This window comes from Monopterus albus, unplaced genomic scaffold, assembly GCF_001952655.1.
Source record: "Monopterus albus unplaced genomic scaffold, M_albus_1.0 scaffold91.1, whole genome shotgun sequence".
In the NCBI taxonomy this organism is placed as follows: domain Eukaryota; kingdom Metazoa; phylum Chordata; class Actinopteri; order Synbranchiformes; family Synbranchidae; genus Monopterus; species Monopterus albus.
The window spans coordinates 652,904-672,113 of record NW_018127971.1 but is presented as its reverse complement, the minus strand read 5'-3'; the positions used below and the strand labels follow the sequence as shown (position 1 = coordinate 672,113).

At 39.8% G+C, this 19,210-nt stretch overlaps 1 protein-coding gene across 3 annotated transcripts in view; it reads right to left on the bottom strand.

Annotated features, from left to right (window-relative positions):
- Positions 1-8,557: 8,557 nt before the first annotated feature.
- The window catches only part of slc2a4rg (SLC2A4 regulator), a 36,214-nt gene continuing 25,561 nt past the window's right edge, over positions 8,558-19,210 (bottom strand). For 2 of the 3 annotated variants that reach the window (XM_020608077.1, XM_020608079.1), the window contains exons 3-9: positions 18,551-18,651; positions 17,020-17,252; positions 14,537-14,637; positions 12,617-12,890; positions 11,437-11,577; positions 10,544-10,671; positions 8,558-9,943 (exon numbers count right to left, since the gene is read on the bottom strand). In XM_020608077.1, the coding sequence (XP_020463733.1) occupies positions 9,832-9,943; positions 10,544-10,671; positions 11,437-11,577; positions 12,617-12,890; positions 14,537-14,637; positions 17,020-17,252; positions 18,551-18,651 (1,090 nt within the window). In that variant the 3' untranslated portion in view covers positions 8,558-9,831. The remainder of the gene's footprint in view (positions 9,944-10,543; positions 10,672-11,436; positions 11,578-12,616; positions 12,891-14,536; positions 14,638-17,019; positions 17,253-18,550; positions 18,652-19,210) is intronic. The other variant, XM_020608078.1, reaches the window with a different exon arrangement.

Below are 19,210 nucleotides of genomic sequence, written 5' to 3'. Positions count from 1 at the left end.
CTTGGTTCCTCCTCGGCTGTAATGTTTCTGGGGAAAGTGTCTCCCTACAAGTGAAGGGAGAGTCTCAATCTATTGCAAAGCTATGTGTGTCAGGGGACCGGGCAGCCTGACGGCACACTGTTGATGCAGTCCTACTGCCACAGACTTGCACTTTAATAACAACTGACTTCTATCAAAGCCCTGAACCCATGGTTTACATTTTTGATCTGATATTTACTTACCTAAACAACTCGGTGACCGCACCTACCTTTAAGGATATACTTTATGTCCTCCTGACTGTTATCACGATATAGAAAATCACTGAATCTTTGTGCAGATTGCTGTTTATATAGCCTTTGCCTTTCAGTGGGGTCCTTAACCTTTTCTTCACTTAAGTTTATTGCAAGGTTTCCATCGATTCATTCCGACAAATACTGGAGATTTGACAAATGTATATACATTTTGGGGGATTTAAATGGATATGAAGTGTGTGTGTGTGAGACAGAGAGAGACAGAGAGATGGAAAGAGACTTTCACAGTGTATGAATGAGTTTTAAACCTCTTCACACACAAAGTGGACAACAGTTTCTGCTTCCCTCTTTGGAAAATCAACACAAGCACACAGTGGGTCCACGTCACGTGTCCCATTGCATACACACTATTACCTCTTTCAGTCTCTCCCACTGTCTCTGGTTCATTTCTGTCGCACTGGAGGTTGTGATGATAGGACCTGAGATCCACGTCTCTCTCAACCTAAGGAGGAGCTGCCTTTGTTTAAAAATGCCCCCCCTGTAATTTCAAATTCTTAATACAGAATATGCAGACTCTTTTCATGGGTTATTTTTCTTTTGGTGATATATTTTGTCTGGCTTTTTAAGGTTAAAAGAAGAGGATCAAAACAGTGCTTGAAATTCAGTCTGATATTTGTAGAGAGTGTAATATTAATTTGGTTTTTTTAACAGTTATTTATTGAAAAATCTGTTGGTGATTCTTAATTTTTAAGAAGTCATTCCCTCCTCTGTGTGTGTGTGTGTGTGTGTGTGGAAAAGTATGGGTGGTTGAATGCCAGAATGTTTGAATGTCCAATGTCCAAAAAAGTCTGTATTGGCTTCTTAATATGCTTTCCATGTTTTTGGCAAAGTTATTGACAAGTCAGATGAGGCAGATGACGTGTCTTATTATATGATTATCAGAACTATGATTACTGTTGTTGATGTATCTATTATTAATTATTAATAAGTGCTGGATGCTAAGCTTTATTGTGTGTTCTTTTTTTGATATTTTATATCCTCTATAAGAAAAAAAAAGCTTTTATACTTTGCCTTGTTGTGGACAGCAAGCCATGGGGCTTTTATCGACCTTTTATTGTGCCAGTTTACGCTTTCCTGTTGTATTTGCTTTTTTACCAAGGGGAAAAACAAACTTCACTGTCAAAATTCTCTTAGATATTGACTGAAACATATATTCAACACATGCTCTTGCATCATTAATGTACACTAATTGATTCATATGGAACCAAAAACAATCTAGTACCTTGTATACATGAATTGCTTTTGTTTCACAGTCTGTGTGTGCAGGTGCTTTTGGATTTACTGTTGTGATTTACAGTTTTGTTGTTGGGTTGTTTTTATTTTTGAATCTGTCACTATTTGTCACAGTTTGAAAAGGTGCACATGTGATGGTGTTATTGTGAATATGAAGGGCTGTGTGAAAGGACCAGCAAGCTTTTGAAGACTGCATTTTAAAACCAAGCAGATTTTTGTAATATAAATTTTTGTTTTAGTTTGTTTCATGCCTTCGCATGACACACAATCGAGTAGAACTGCAGCATGCAGACAAAAGTGTGTTGAGTCTACATGCTGTATTTCTATCTGCTAGTGTTTTATTGGTTTGACTCTAGTTCACTAACATAAAGGGAACATGAGTGCTGCAGTAGTAACTCTGGGAAACATTGTGTTGCCAGCGCTGGTCTCACACATCAGGCCTCTCTGCTACAGGTGCCGTGGACTGCACTTCCCATTAGCACCCACTGAGAAACTCTCTGTACAATGCGATTTGTGATGCTTTCTTCATGTCTGGCAACTGTCTTTATTTTATTTGTATTATTTATTGTGTTTTTGTTTGACCCATTTATCAAAGAGTTGTACTCTGGGGATGGAAAAAAGAGAAAGACAATGGGATTGGATTTTAATGAATGTCAATGGTGGGTGTTGAAGGAGCCCATGATCAGTGACAAATCTCTGTCCTGTGGTACTGTTGTGGCCACCGAGAGACGTCTGGATGTATGTGCGACTCCCGTGCCCTGCACTGTTCTCACGAACTGCATGTCTTCTTCCTCATACTGGGTTGTAATTCAGGAAAATGTCTGCCATCAACCCCTCAATATGTGCCTCAATGACATTTCACCTGTGTGCTTGTGAGTGTTTGTTTCTGAGAGATGACTGAATGTTTGTATCAGTGGATAGAGATTACAGGCGCGACTGATCAGATTAGAGGTGCAAAATGTTTTCAAGGACAAAACTTCAAAGAGACAAATCATGATGGGCAACTAGATTCTCCTTCTCACCGTGTGTTGATGACCTTTTGTGCCCTGATTCTGTGGTTTTAATTGCATGCCTGTGTTCATTTTGTCATACCAAAGCAACATCTTCAGCATCTGCACACAACTGTCTCATTCTACACAATGCAAAACTGGAAATCTTTGCTCTGTTGCAGGTGAATATGGGTATTCTTAGATGTGTACAAATTGAAATCCTCATTTAGCCTGTATAGCTTGATTCACGTGCAAATCATGAAGCCATAGATATGGGTATATCTATTATTATACTATATTTCAAAATTGGCGCTTTTTACTTAGATTCTGTTCTTCTACTAAGAGTGACGTGTGTATACCTTCATATATATGAATTTATATTACTATTATATATTATTTATTTTCTCTCAAGTTTCAGATGGTCTTTAATTTGTAAAAGGTCGCACCTGAAGCTTGAGGTTTGTTTAATTGGGAATATTGTTCAATATGATACTGACTTTATATTGATGATTATCATAAACCTGTGTTTGTAACAAAATGTGTTAAACAATCAAAAAAAACACAACCCTGTCCTGTTTTTACACCCGTTTTGTTTTGGGCAGATTTAAGTGCTCTTGTGCAGATATTTTCTGGTTGATAGTACCGATCACAAAACATTTTTACAGTCAACCATGAGCCTCCTGTTTTGATGTTGGGGCTGGCCCACCGGCCACCCAAGCCTCTTTCTAACTTCATGTTTAGTGGAAGAATTAGCTTGACTATTATTTGCAAAAACCAATCAGTCTCAATAAATTTTGAAATTGCTGCTGTAAAGAAGTGACCGACGTGTGCTGTGCCTTTTATTTTGTTGTGCCTGTTGGATGGTTGTGTTGTTACTGGGTGCTGTCCACAAGAGGGCAGAGCAGACAAGTCAAACAAAGCTGGCTGAGGAAGGGAACCACTCTATCGCTCCTACATTGCCACATTTCATTTTTTGTAATTTATCCACAGAGATTCTTATTAATCTAGTCATGGCCAAAAATATTGGCACCCCTCATTTAATGTCAGATAATGTACCACTTGAAATTGTTGCAATCACAAATTCTTTGGTATTCTCATGTTTCTAAAAAGCCAAATCTGATACATTCCACACCAAACTCCAAAAGTGGACTTGACAGAATTAGTGACACCCTTAATATTGTTTTCTGAAAACAGCAGAATGATGTTCTCTAACAAAAAGCTATTTTAGACTCATCTGTCCACAGGATATTCTCCCAGCAGGGTTTTGGCAAACTTTTTTTGGTTTTGTGTCAGCAGATGAGTTTCATTACAAACTGCAGGAGCATCACATGCTTGAAATACAACTGTTTCTGATGATTTTGAAAAGGTGTCAATAATTCTGTCCAATCTGTTTTTTGAGTTCTGTGTGGAATTGATTGGATTTAGCTTTTTGCGTTGTTCCAATGCAAACAAAAGACTTTACAGAATTGACTGCAACAATCTTCTGGGAGAAGTGGTGTATCACCTAGCACAGGGGCGACAGTGGTTCAGTGGGTAGAGCAGTCATCTCCAACCGGAGGGTTGGAAGTCCAAATCAGTGCCTGCAGTCAAAGTGTCCTTGGGCAAGAGGCTGAACCCCAAGATACCCCCGATGGTTAGAACCATCGGTGTGAGATGGCTTCCTCAGTTCTGTACCGGAAACAAATTCCTTGTGTGTAACATACTTTGCCAAATAAAGTGATTACCAGAAATGAGGGGTGCCAATATTTTTGGCCTTGACTGTACATATTAAGATGAAATAAACAATATGCCTGCAGACTTCTTCCATAGAGGTTTATTTACTTTCTGTCACATTACATCACATATCACATTATCATCATCATACATGGTCATCCAACTTTTCAAGCACTGATCACAGGCTTGACATTCACACAAATACTCCTTGAGTGCACCACTCCTCAGAAAGTGCTTCCTCCATGTGCGTGGGACGGCTGATAAAGACCAGAGCCCGAGCCCACACACAGGAGAAATCTCGCCCTCCAGTGAAGACCCAAGGCTTATGTCATGTTTCCCTCAAAATGCTTTTAGCTCTGTTTGTGGGCATCAGGCGGCATCTTTATGTTTAGAGGAAATCTTATACATAAAACCCTTCAGTGTCGTAATCTCCTAACAAAACAAAATTAAAAAAAAAGGGGGGCAGGGGGAATGAGCACTGCTAGACAAGCAAAACAACCTTAAACTCATCCAGACAACCAATATTTCCATCCCTCAATCAATCGATAAGAAAACAAAAACAGGAAAAACAAAAGTCAGTTTTCACACCAGCCAGTGCAAGGCTCAGTAAAAGCACAAGAGGTGGGGAAAAGGTCATCAAAGGAAAGCTCTGACAGACAGAGGATAAAAGCCTGGACTGAAAAATAAAAGCACATTAGAAGAAGCAGAGAACTGAGTGGAGCTGCCATTGCAATGCCTTGCATTTAATTTGAGAGAAAAGCTATTGGCTTTGCTGCTGCTGGTTTACACACACCTGAAAACTGACATTCAAGGAAGAGGCACATATATTTTTGACATTTTTGGAGAAAACGAGGGCTCTTTTTGATGCACATTTCAAGGGTTTAATTTAGCTTAATACACTGGGTAAAAGGCTTGGGTAGGACCACAGTAAAGCTGGATAGCAGAAGAACAAGAAATGGAGAAGGAGGAGGTGATCAGAAAAGAACCACTGTAGTAATAAGGACATGGGAAGGATATGTCTGTTAGCAAACAAGTGGAATACACTAAAAGCGCACCGCGTTGGAATGTGCAGGGCAGGATAAAGATTCACACAAGGATACAATTTTCATTGTGACCAAAAGTCAAAGATTATCCTGCCTAACAACAACTTAACATCAAAACCACAGACAACATATAACGACACGTGTTCTGGGGGGTGGAAAAAAAAACAAAAAACTATTTGGCAGGAAGAAAGACGAGATGAACAGCAACAGCGTGAGCAAGTAGCCCAGGTGTGACCAAAAACTCAAGTTAGTTTTTGTTCCATTATAAAGCATCTTATTGTACAAAGGAAGAGTGTAAAGCAATACTGCATGGTTGTGTTATTAGATATGACTTAGCAGTGTGGCAACAGCTGTCTGTGGGTGTTAAAAAGATTTCAATACCAAAAACAGGATGCAATACAGGTTCATTATAGGCAGTACAAACTATCCAGCAAATTTAATAACAATAAAGGCAAATTTTTTTGTAGGATTTACATTCAACAGGTTTTGTTTTTCTCCCCTTTGCCTCTAAGCTACTATACATATTGAATCTTTATGTGTTATGTTCACTATAGCTTCTCAATCGACTTAAAAAAAAAAAAAGAAGGAAAATATTCAGAGCAACTGTAATGTAAAAAAGTTTCCTTTTCATATAATAGAGATACATCAACAAAGAAAACAAAAATATACGAAAAAGCCTCACGGTTTGCTTTATGTTGCATATGTACAAGAAAGCCCTGAAACTGGGAATCCATCTGTATCGTCACTGCGTGTCGCATGTCTGCTTTCCATCTAATAGAAATCTCCAGTTTCCCCGCACACCCACATTAACAGTCAAATTCAATCTCCACCTCTCATTTTCTATGTGAAAGTTGCAGTTGTGGATCTATTTCACAAAAATCCATTGAAGTTCTCCCATCCAAGATCTGTGAACAACAGCAGCTCTGTACCCAGAGTTCTTTCTGGCTGTGGAGACCAAAGGCACTCTTATTGATATATCCTGGGCCTTGTTCATCACACACCAGGTTAGTGCAACTTGAAATAAGGTGGAATAGTTGCTGGCAAGCACAGGAACCTGTTAGCTAAACACAGAGGAACGGTCCCATTGTCTGCCAGCAAAAGCATCAGCCTCTAACCCTGCTGGTGGAATCTAAAGGTGCTTACACTGAGGATGGAGAGAGAGCTGACGGGCAGCGTTCGACACTCGATCGGTGATCAAACCAGAGATAACAGAGTTAAAGTGGTATCCAGCACTAATAACGGTATCTACACAGTTACTATCTCAGCTCAGTAAAGAAACATGAAAGTGTTTAAGTACAGGAAGCACAAAGATGAGCTTTATGGCTAAAATGTGTGTATTGTGAGAAAAAAAAAACTCCAGGCAATAAAACACTATAAAGCATCTGTTGTCAAGATGACAAAGTGCAGCTACAGAGACCGTTGTTTTCCCATCAATCAGACAAGGCAGGTGCTGCTTTCGAACCTTGGCACTCCTCCAAGGACAGCGAAAGTGACTGACTACCTAAGTACCACACTGTACTTCTCCAGTACCACAATTCTACAACTGCCAGCTCTACTAAGTTTAGTAGGATAAATCTGACACAGAGAGCAAGACATTGACTGTCAAGATCACTTGCTAATAATGGGGGACCCCAGAGGTACACAACCTCGATCCCTGACACCCCATTTTTTTCCCAAACGGGCAGTGACGACACCCCTCCCGTCCCCTCGGAAAAAAAGAACATAGTTTCACTTCAAAATTTATGTATATAAAATGTTCATGTATAAAAACATATCTATGCGCAGTGCAACGTAGTGCAATTTCTTTTTTATACTTTTTGCGTTTTATGTTCTTTGCATTGGCACTTTGTGAAGTTTCTGACCAGAGGAGGCCTGCCCACTGCTCTCACAAACTGAGAGACAGGGAGACCTAGCTTATCTGGGATGCCAGTGGAATACACCCACAACCGGCATGCTAATTAATTTTAAAAACATTATGGTGGTTTATAACAGGAAAAGAATGAGACAATATTGACTACTATTACAGAGACTGATGTGTGCTTCAAGCCACCAATTAACAGCCGGGCATCTGCTTCCCTGCTTTCATCAACAAGTGATAACTGTCAGCCTGTAACATGGTTATCAGCTGACAGCAAGCACAGTGGTTAACAGAGGGCAGCGCAGGTGTTTCTATGGTAACAGAGGTCTGACGTCATACCATCCTCAGTCAAGGAGGCTGCTCAAAGAAGGCCTGCTCATATAGGGGAGGACGTGTGTGTGTGTGTGTGTGTGTGTGTGTGTGTGTGAGATACGCTGCTATGGTGATCAGGTCACTGTCAGGAGCGCTTAGAGAGTAGAGGACACGCAGCAGAATCTACATTCACAAAGCTGCTAACAAACAACACAAGGGTCAGTCTCTCAACAAATACACATCTACTGTCATGACTGTGCCTCTGACAGCAGATGAGAAAACACACCTGTTGTAGAGTTTAGTTTGTTCTTTTCTCATCTGAACTGAGGGTCTCAGGAGGAAAGGTGTACAGACTGTTAAGTCCTTTGAGGCAAATTTGGAATTTGGGGCTATATAAATAAATAAACTGACTTTACTTTAGTTTTACTTTAGTTTTTGATATTTAAATCTAAAATTTGACTAGGCTGACTCAGAGCAAGTTACAATAACAATGGCTGTACATTACTAGTGGAGGAAAAAAGGAACTCAGAATTTTTAAGTGCAGGAATTACTTTAAAATGCTCTTAACTAAGAGTACTCGTGTAGTTCTGTCTTTGACTGACATCACCAATATCTCCAATAAGACATCATCACTAAGCTGTCCATCCATGCCATTCACCCTGCAGGTGTACAGTTTGAGCCCTTTGAATAACAGATGACTTATTTCACTGTAACACTCCTGTTGCAGGAAGGCGTCTTTTAAATATTTCATAAAATATTTTTTGTCCACTTTTGTATCTCATACAACTGATAGAAATACCAACAGTTAAATAAATTGGCCTTACAATTAAAAGTTGGAATGGGATTCATCAATTATAATTTCTAACTTTCTAAAACTCTTACCACCACATTGAATATAGAGCTTGGAAACTATTCTAATATTACTGCTCATGACTAGACTAGAATGAAAGATCATTCTAAATGGCAAAAAACACAGGAAAAGTCTTGATTCCTTTTAAATTAGGTCGATATCTACAAGTGTTGCAGTGCTGGTTAATGAGAATTATTCTAGACTAAACACTGGGTAACCTCTCCATTTAAAAATGATTGACATTAATTAGAATTCTTGACTTATGAACATGCAGTGATCGCTGGATTTTAATTTGTGCGTTAGTTACCTTCACACACAATTAACACGAGCCAGACTGCAAGTTAAAGTTCCAAAGGGTAGTTCATGTGTCATTCACTGTGGTAAACAATCTCTTTAAGAACATGAGTTGTCAGAGGGAAACCTGAGCCATTCTGCTTCAGCTCACCTTAATAACAATGACAAACAAAGACAATATCAAATGCTATAATTCTGTCAATTGCACAGTGCAACTACGAGTTGCCTCAGCAAGTCATTGCTGAAAATAAACTCCGCACGAGAGTTTATTTTCAGCAATGACTTGCTATCCACTCTCTCAGGCATACACTGTGGTTACAGTGATACTCGGAGAGATGACATTTCTTCAAGGTGCATAACTCTAGGGTTTCAAAGTATACAAAAGAGGAGAGGGAAATATATTTCATATATTGTGTACCTCTCTCAAAAATATCTTGGAAAGTTAATGGGAAATCTTTTTGTACCACTTGGTGTGTGAGGGTTTTGTGCATCTTTAGAAAGTTGCAAAAAAAATTTTGCTGGCTGGAATTTGCTTCATGAACAGGTTGTTAGATTTTGAACGTTATGAGTTTGAACATAGCGTCAATATCCAGTAAGGTTGCAGAAGACTGATTTTAGATTCAGTATTGAGCTGACATCTAAACGGTTTGTTGTTAAGTGAGCGGGTGTTTTGCCTTTGGTAGCTTTGAAGTCCCTTAAACAGTGACAATAAAAAAATAAAATTAAAAAAAGAGATATGCTACAGAGGTGTTTTTGGGCAAATCTGGTGTTAACCCCTGATCCTCCAGAAAGAGTCATGATTCACCCCATAAACAGTAGCTCACATGATGCTCCTATAATAAACAAAAGAGTATACTACAAAGTTTAGCTGTAGTCTTTAAACGACGCCTTGATTTGAGGCTGTGAAAAACAGAAAATGAAAACCAAAAAGTCAAATCAGAAGGTTAAGAATCTAATTTAAATGTTTCTTTTACTTAGCCATCAACAGCATGAAAATGTCTGCCTTTTAAAAAGTCTCCAAACCTGCATAAAATAGGTTTTCTTGCTGTTTTTTTTTTTTGTTTTGTTTTGTTTTATTTCTTTTTTGTTAATTTTTACCCACCAGTTTTATTTTCTCTTTGTGTTTGGAAACAGAAAAGAGAGAAGGCGAAGTCCCTGCTGGACTGGAAGAAGCAGCACCGAGAGCTCCGCCTCTCTGTCGCTCTGAGTGAGGAAGAGCTCAGCTCATGGACATGGGAAGGGGACTGGATTAGTCGGTGAATCTCTGACAGGCTTTTTTCCAGCGACAGGCTGTGCACCACATATCCTTCTTCTCCATGCCGTACACCTTTCGGCACTTCTTTGCCTCCCCGCGGGGTTTCCTTGGTAACAGCACATATGACAGCATAAGGACATGCACACAGACATCCAGACGCCCACACGGGCAAAAAACATACAAATACTGTATGTACAATGCACTGAAATGTGTCCATGTGGAGGTACAATCAGGCCCACGTACAAATGCATGTGCTTTTTCTTTAAACATGTCAAATGTCAATATAAATGTAACTTATAATTAGTTTTCCCATTTGGAAACCATTCCAACACACCTCTTCTACAAATAATTATAATTATTCCTCTGTTTAAAGGATCAGAGTCATTTATAACAGTGCAACCAACTAGAATAGAATCAGTATAAAATTAATCGCTGTTAGCAAATTTATGTGATGAACAGTGATATATATATATATATAATATACAGTATATAAAACAACATTCATTAAATGTGACCAACTCACAGCCAGGAAATAAAAGAACAAAACACATTCGGTATTCATAATGGTGACTGATAAATCAGTGAATGTGAATCACTAAAGATACTGTACATGGAGTACAACTGGCCCCACCTTCTAACTAGAATATTTTAAGATCACTGACACAGTCACACAGACATGTGCACACAGTAAATGACTGTTGCATACCTGGCTCCTGGTGCTGATTTAGCTGCCGGCGTTATTAAAGTATGGTTCTTGTTAACAGCAGTGTGTGCGCTGGCTGCCGGCTGACGCTTTTCACCGACACTAACTGTTCGAACATGAGTCACAGGGCCCTGCAAAGGTGGAAAGGCACTGTAAGTACATTGCTCTATGCATTACTGATACAGCAAAGCGTCACAGCATCTCAAAAATAACTGGACAAAGGAAAAGTCAATTATTTTATCAAACAAAAATCATCTGCAGCTTGTACAGTGACAAACACAAAATGACAACAACAGCTATGCAGAACCTTAATTCAGTCAAATCCTGTCAAAATAAACTTCAACAAGATACAGTACAGTATTAGCACAGGTTATCACAACTGATTATATGGATTACATCCAAGTTTGCATCGTCATGTTTTAGACATTAGCAAATGTATGGCTTTCAGTTACAATACAATATGTGCCTCCTGTGTCCCTCAGGTCCTCTGACTGTCTCCTGGCTGCTACCTGAGCCGAGACTGACTCACAGCAATGATGGCCCTTTAGTTTCTTTCAGTCTGATCTGTTTTTACTTCATACTCATTTTTGCTTTTATTTAATTGTACAGGTTTTACCTGGTTGTACATACCCAGTACTAAGACAGCACATAGTAGGTAACGCTGTACATACATGCATGTTTGGTGTAATGCTTTCATGTGAAGCACTTTGAATAGAATCTTTGATTGAGTTGTCCTACATGCAGAAAGACTAGTGTCTATCGGCATAAAAAGATGATGGTATGAGGAATCAGGGAGAGTGAAAAACCACAGCAACAAAAAGCTCAAATGCTACTAGTAGCAGCAGGAGAGGAGTTAAGATAAAGGCAAAAAAGGTGCCAGACAAAGCCTCACTCACCGGGCCACCTTTGAAAATGACAGGAGGGGACTGCCATGACACACTGATGCCATTACCAGTCCCAGTTCCAGGCCCAGTCCCATTACCACTGCCTAACCCAGCCAGTTCAGGTCCCAGTGGAATATTCACAGGAGCAGTGGCCTGGAACATGGACAACCACCCCACCACAGGCAGGAGAGGACATGACAGAAACAAGGAGGGACAGGAAAGGTGCAAAGACGAACAGACAGAAAGAGGGTACAGAAAAAGAAAGAGAGATCATATAAGTTACTGTGGAAGGCATTTCTCTGCCAAATCTGCCCTTATATCAACGCTGACCACAAATCAAGATAAAAAACCCCAAAAAACAAACAAACAACAACAAACATCATTTAACATAAATAGAAATGATGAGTGTTTTACAGTAACTGTTCAACAATATTACCAGGCACTGGTAGAAAACATATACTACACCAAGTTAGTTTTAGTGAATAGAAGAGTATGAAACAACACAGAGTAAAGAAAACAGGAGACGTCGTTTCAATGCATTGGCATAAATTAAGTCTATTTTTATGCACATTTTGCGTTGTCATGGCAATTGAAAGTTTGATACACAGTACCTCAAACCACTGCAAAAGACCGAATTCTGACACAAACTGAACATTTTAAAGATTTATACTTTAACCAAATGTGCTCTTCAAGCTAAAACATCATTTTTACCTCTAAGCGTGGAGTTAGGAGAAGAGGAAAAGAACAAAGAGAAGGCGAAAAACACGAATAACCAAAGTGGCTTCAAAGCCTTTCAAAATAAAGTCTTGAAATCAGAAAAATAAGCTAAATTAAGTCTCATGACAAAATTTTTCTAGCTAAAAAAATTTTCTGACTTCATTCTTCAAGTGAACGTCTGTTAATACTCGCAAGCAAGTGACTTCCTTTGTCTCTGTGATGTACACTCCCGCACTGGTGAAGGAGCAATTCTCTGACCTCAGGGGATATTTTTCTACACTGATCTAAAAATCTAAAATCTGCCTTTACAGATACCATACAATCAAAAACTCAAACTTAGCTTAGTAACATATGGACTGCTCCATGTTTTGTTTTGTGTTCAATAGTAGTGCAGTAGCATTTTTTTTTAGAAATTAAATGTAGTCATGTTTGTGTATATGTGTCCAATGCCTGTCTAATGGTGTGTGTGAATTACCTGGTAGGCATGGTCAGTGCGGATGTGGCAGAGCGTGGAAGGAGCTGACTGACTGAGCAAGGTCGGGCTGTGGCTCTGCAAACCAATCATGTTCATGTGTTCAGAGTGAAGAACATCTGTGAGCGGTGGAGGGAAGACGGGCGGAGGACCAGCTGTGGTGGGGGAGGTGGGTGTGAGGCTGGACAAGCCCTCTGTCAGGCTGTCCATGTTGACCTCGATCTCTGAGTAGTAAAAGTCCTCCTCTCCATCACTGTAGTCCGAGTCGCTGTTTCGCCTGCAGGAGAGAAACAGCAACAATTTAACAATTACAAGTTTCCAAGATTCTTTTAATTTCAGTTTTTTCTGTAAAAAAAAAACACATACATGAGGACTTCTGAAGACAGGGCTGATTCCAACTCTACTGCTACTGGTGCCCCTCTTTTCTTGTAGTTGCTAAGTGCTCTGACCACATGAGTTTTATTGATGCACAGCTTTACACTACGTTGGCCATTCACGCTATTAATGCAGGGTCATTCTCGCATCTCTCTCTTAACCACATCTTATGTAGGCAATACAGGTGTATTCTGAGAGCTGAGAACGGACTTTTATCTTTCATTTCAAATCTATACACAAGGCTGCCAGAGAAGTATTTACTTTATGTATCTGAAATGATTCCACTCACTTCTCTCCCATCTGCAACCACTAATCTGATGCCTCAGGTTCAATATCTCATATGGAGATTCCTCTGAGGTGGTGAGATTCCTCCTAAAGGTTGGTGCCTTTGCTAAAGGCTGAATGAGTACGCCTGTAATATATTATCATTTCTATCTGATAGCACATTATTCTCATGCTGTTAGATGCTAACATTTCTCTGTACTAAAGAAGTGCTAACAAACATTTATTCCATTTCAACAGTAGTATATTTTTGTGAGCAGTTTTAATCTTAGTTCAGTATTGTTTTGAAAATGGTTGAAGATTTGTATTTATTTTAGTTAAATTAATTGCTTGATTTTACCAAAACTGCACCAACAAATAAAGCATATTATGCTTTTTAAAAGGTACATTTTAAAACACTGACTTGAGACTGAGGTGGTCAAGAAAGACAAAAGCACCACTGACTACGCGCTGTGACTTCCCCCCCCCCCCCCCCCCCAAAAAAAAAAAAAACCAGCCCAGAAAGTGGTCACTCTTCCTAACAGCAGGGGGCAGTGAAAGCCAATGTGCAGTCCTCAGACAAACGGGCTGGTGATGAAACCATAATAACTAAGGGAAAACATGGATTAACAGTAGGACACACACTCCCTTTCAATTTGTTCAGATCTTTCTAAATCTTCCTAACAAAACCATCTATGCAAACTCAAAATTATAGGCTAGCTATTGTCAGTGGGATTAGTGGTGTATTGTTAAAAGCACAAGGCAGAAACGGGAATGTGAAGAAGCGGCAATACACAGGCTCATCTAGTAAGGTGTGAAGGCAGACAGGTGGACAGCAGCCAAGCTCTGTAAATTGATATGTGTGTCACTTTTCTTGTCTTACCACACTATTTACATTACAAAGTTTGACACCACTACCCTGAAGCTGTAGAAAAGGGATTACTAAAGTGACACCAACACAGTGAAGCTCTTTGTTAAAGTGAAACACTAAGCATACAGTTCGACAAACAGCAGACATCAACAGTATCAATTCAAGGTAAATAAACATCATAAAGTTCACCATACAACACAATGATGGTGCGTGTGTGTAGGGATTTGGGTAAGACAAAAACTATGCCTAAGACACACAGAACTAGGCAGCATGAGGAAATAAACAATGAAGGTTAAGGAGGGAACCCAAAATATTCATCTCATTATCAGCGTTGTAAACCTTTTACTGTGCATCAGATTCCCTGTAAATGGAACCAGTGACACCTGAAGGACAGTAAAAGTGTGTTAGCAGCTCACCCCAGGTGGACAGTGCGGATGTGTCGCTGGATTCCTGAGGAGGTGCTGAGGACCTTTTCACAGTTTTTCCATAAGCACTTGAACATCACCTTCATGGAGTTCTGAAAGAGACAGATTCCATCATCAGCTGATTTGTGTTACTGTAAACACAACGCAGTGTCTCACACGAACTGTGTGGCAAAATGTAAACATAAATACATTCAAAAGTAAGTGATGTTCACGTTGTAATCTGTACATTTGAGCTTTTGCATCAATCTTTGGTTTAGAACTTCAGGTTTAAATCATCAATGTCATCAACAATGAGAAAACATCAGCCCATGTAGAAAGAGATCAAACTAAACATATTATTTGCAGAACACCAATGAGTCTTTCAAGGGAAATAGAGGTTTATATAGTAAGTTTCATCAAGTTATCGCACTGACAGTGGTTACAGCAACAGGTCTATAAATATACAAACCCAATATGTGACAAGTTTAGAGATATAAAAGAGTAAAAGTGAAAGAGACAAGACAGGAACAGAGCGGGGACAATGAGCATGTACCCTTCACTGTAGTACCTCAGTGTACTTTCCTGTTCACAGACAACAAATATACTGTTTTGATTTCTTCCTTCTATCTGCGCACGCTGTGGGTGTTGCAACGGAAACAGTTGGTTGGTAGGGTGCAGATAGGGGGTTTCCCTAATGTTTAACACAACACACATGTAACACTAAATTTCTTGTGTACACAAAGATAGACACACAAAGCAGCACCTGTGACCTCTTTTTAACCTGTGATCACCAAAAGTAGCAGATCTTATCCTTTACTAATCTGGTTAAAAATCTACAACTCGGGTCATAAGCAAGCCACAAGAAGATAGATGGCATTTGTGCTTTTATATCAATTAATTTTCTTCTTCATGTATCAGGGGCTGGCAGCTGCCCCGTGAGCAAGCAGGGACCTGCACCAGTGCTGATGAAAGACAACTGGGTGTGTGCTCTCATCAACAACCTCGGAAGAAAGAAAGGCAAGAAAAAAGGAGAGTAAGAACTACAGTATTTCTCAATGACTGTCACTCTCTTTCTCTGTGTTCATCTATAAGCACGTCCCCTACCGTGCTGTTTCAAACAAACTTCTTAACAAAGAATTACACAGCAAAGCTAGTTTTTAATCCCAAAATCACAAAGTGTTTAATTCCCTAAGCGTTTTTCTTGCATCTTAATACAGTTACAGCAAGACTGGTGATTGCCATTTTTAATAATCCTCTTAACCCAATGCCTGCACAAAATCAAAAAGCCTACAATCCGAGGGGCAGCGGCTCATAGAAGGTTTAGACCTCTGCGGTTGACGTCGGCTATATTACAACACAAATCTAGGCAGTTAGTTAGCTCATGTTTTAGCCCTCTTCCACACAGCTTGTGTGTCTACATTCCTCATACTGTTATTCCACATTTCCTTCCTGTTTATCTATGGCATAGCATGGGTCTCTGGCACCATCGTCCTTGGACTCTCTATGGTTTCAGCAGCTCAATAATCTTCACTGCTACAATACTCCAGGGAGGCTGAAGTGCAAACTCCCACATATTGCACAGTATATGAGCTTCCCTCTGTTTCTGTATGGCTAGAGGAAATACTGAGATTCATTGCGCCTCCTGTTGCTACTTTGAGCGTCAATTCTCCTTCCCTCCTCTACGTCCTCTAACTGTCCCCCTGTTCATGCATCCTTTGTTACCTCCTGTTGTTCACCCCTTCCCTTTCTACTTCTTCCCCTTCCTTCTTGTTAAATCACCCTACCCAGCCACCTGTAAAGGCTGAACAGGGTATGGAAAGTTTCTTGACAGCAAAAACACTTTGTCATTCAGGGCTGCTTCTACAGCAAAAGAGTGAAAAAGACAACAATCCATCATCCACACAATCAGAGAGCAACAGGGCTGTCAGAGGCTGTTTAACTGCATGGTGTTAACATTCTCTGAATGTTTTCAGTGCACTTCAGTAGATATTTCACAATAGATGTCTTCTAGCTGTTCAGGACTCATAATTAGTCCTTCAACCAAAATCGATGAAAAATGTGGCCATAGCAACCAAAGTCTAAAGCATGAAGATACTAGAAGGCTCATTTTGTCCACATTTAGAAATTACATTTCATCTTTTTCACCTTTTGTTAAATCAATTTCAAATACTGCCAATGTTAGTCCTAAAAACATACTACATATGCTAAAGAAAAAGATAGGTATTACACTGGTTTGTGCCTTATCACTTGTATTGATAATGAAATTTAGGAAAAAATGAGCAAAAAGTGAAACATTATAGTTAACATTTCAATCACAGCATATTATATTGACAAAACAGGAGTTGTTCAGTGAGAACAAAATTGTTCAAATTTTCTTCCCATTACAAGCAGAAATTTTGGAGAACACATATACATAATACATAAAAACTAAACATACAACTGTCCCTGTTTGCATAATGACTGTTACAAGATGCAGAACACGCCATGAATGTTACCTTTCTCTTCCGTGGTATGGGGTCCTCAAACATGAAATGCATGCTCACTGTTACATCTTCATTGACATCATCACCGTGGGACGAGAGCAGGAAGTTTTTGTTGGTATCGTTGGTGAGAGGTGGGGACGGTGTCGATGGCACTGATTGGTCGCTGGCATCCCAGCTCCAGTTGCCACTAGTCGAACTGCTGTAGCTAGCTGAGAGCGCCTCTTTCCAAGCCCTGCTGACTGGCTCTGGGAATGCACACAGTTAACTTTAGATTAATGGCAAGATGAGGGGGCCACTGTGGCTCAGGAGGTAGAGCGGGTCGTTTCCTAACCGGCGGATTAGCGGTTCGATTCCCGGCTTGTCCAGTCAACATGTCGAAGTGTCCTTGAGCAAGACACTGTACCCCCAGTTGCTCCCGGTGATGTCACCGGTGTGTGAGTGTTTGGGAGTGCGAATGGGTGAATGGCCAAATAGTGTGAAAGCGCTTTGAGTGTGCTGTAAAAGCATAGAAAGGTGATATACAAATATAAGACCATGAGCTTAAAAAGATATTTGACAGGCAAATGGCAAAGAAAGCCAATTATGAATATAAGTGCAAGTGTTCACTGATTTAAAAGGCCAGCATAAAAAAAAATTATAATAATTCCAAACATTTAATTTTGGAACAATATGCATAACAATCCTAACCTCTAATCTTTGAAAGGGAAATGAAAATCTCCCAGAAGCCCTAAACCATGACAACCTATCTGATATATGCAGTACATTCTAATGTCTTTAATGTTTACATATAGCAGATACTTAGTAGTATTTTTCCACCATGGTAACTTAACGAGCCACTACCTGCAGCTTCTGATATAACTGTAACCCAGCAGAACTTGAAGGACTGTTGTGGTTCACATGCTGTGCTCATTATGCTAATACATCTCTGCCTTGGTTGTGGAAGTGAACCTTATTGATAGCCTTAACTACCATCCTGAGTTGATGGTACAGAAAAATATCCAATTAGCTGTTTGATTAGCTTGGCTCGCAATCACACAAATGTTTATCTAAACACTGATTGTTGATTGACAGGTCATTCCTGTTGCCAGCCAATGCTTTATTTTGAGATCAAGTCACCCCTCTCACTTTCCAGCTCATATAGGCTAACTTGACATTGCTTTTACATTCACTCTGTTATGTCACCTTTTTACGTTAATTGAGCTTAGACACTCTGCAAAAACACTTAGGCCGTTGGTCCGTGCTGAACTGGTCAAGGCTGAACAGTTGGCAGTAAGTGCTGGGCTTGGGTAAACAAGTTCATGCATACAAAGATATGGCAATAGTTCTAATAATAGTGTAAGACTCCTTTCCATTGAATGAATCAAGCGTTACATAATAAATATTTTGTCCCACCATCTCTGACAGTGAACCATCCTTTGCAAGATTTAAACCAAATGTCCTTTATTTGTTTAATAGGAAAAAATGAGCTTGTATTTAATGGCTTCCACAGAAGTTGCTGTATGTGCAAGGTTGAATGTTGCTGGTCATGAAGCAGTGGTTTTACCTGTGGGTGCAGAGGAAGGGCAAAGCACCAAAGGGGATGTGGACAGTGAGGACAGGACAGTGGCAGCCATCACCTCCTTATCAGCATGACCTGAGGGCTTCCTGCAAAACACACACAAGAAGTATACTGTAGACCACAGGAAAAAAGCTGAGGATATTAACTTCAGTGTTCTTGTCCTTACCCAGGATACTGTTTGAACATATCAACCTTTAGCCATAAGTAACAATTAGCTGCTCTGACTGGTTTGTCAGAGTAATGGAAAATTATTTTAAAATAAGAAGTCTGGCCTGGTCTCCAGAGTAAAAAATGGTGCAGCAAACAAGTAGTCAGAGCACAAAGAGATCCATTATTATATGTACGGTAAGTCTTGTGCAATTTACAGTTTTGTGTGTTTAAGTATGTGCATGTACATGAGGATGTAATGAAAAGCCTCTAGACCAAATGGTTTTGGTGGTGCATTTCTGCAGCTTGTGCAACCTTGCTTACAGAGAGGGGGGAAGAGATGCTTGTCCCTCCCTTCTTGCTGCTGCTCAGCACACTCCAAGCTGAGCAGTCTACCCTCAGCTTAAACCTTATTTATACTGCCTACTCGGACTGGCAAACATATACATATATACAGAACACACAAACACATTCACACATTCCCAGAGATTGTGCTTG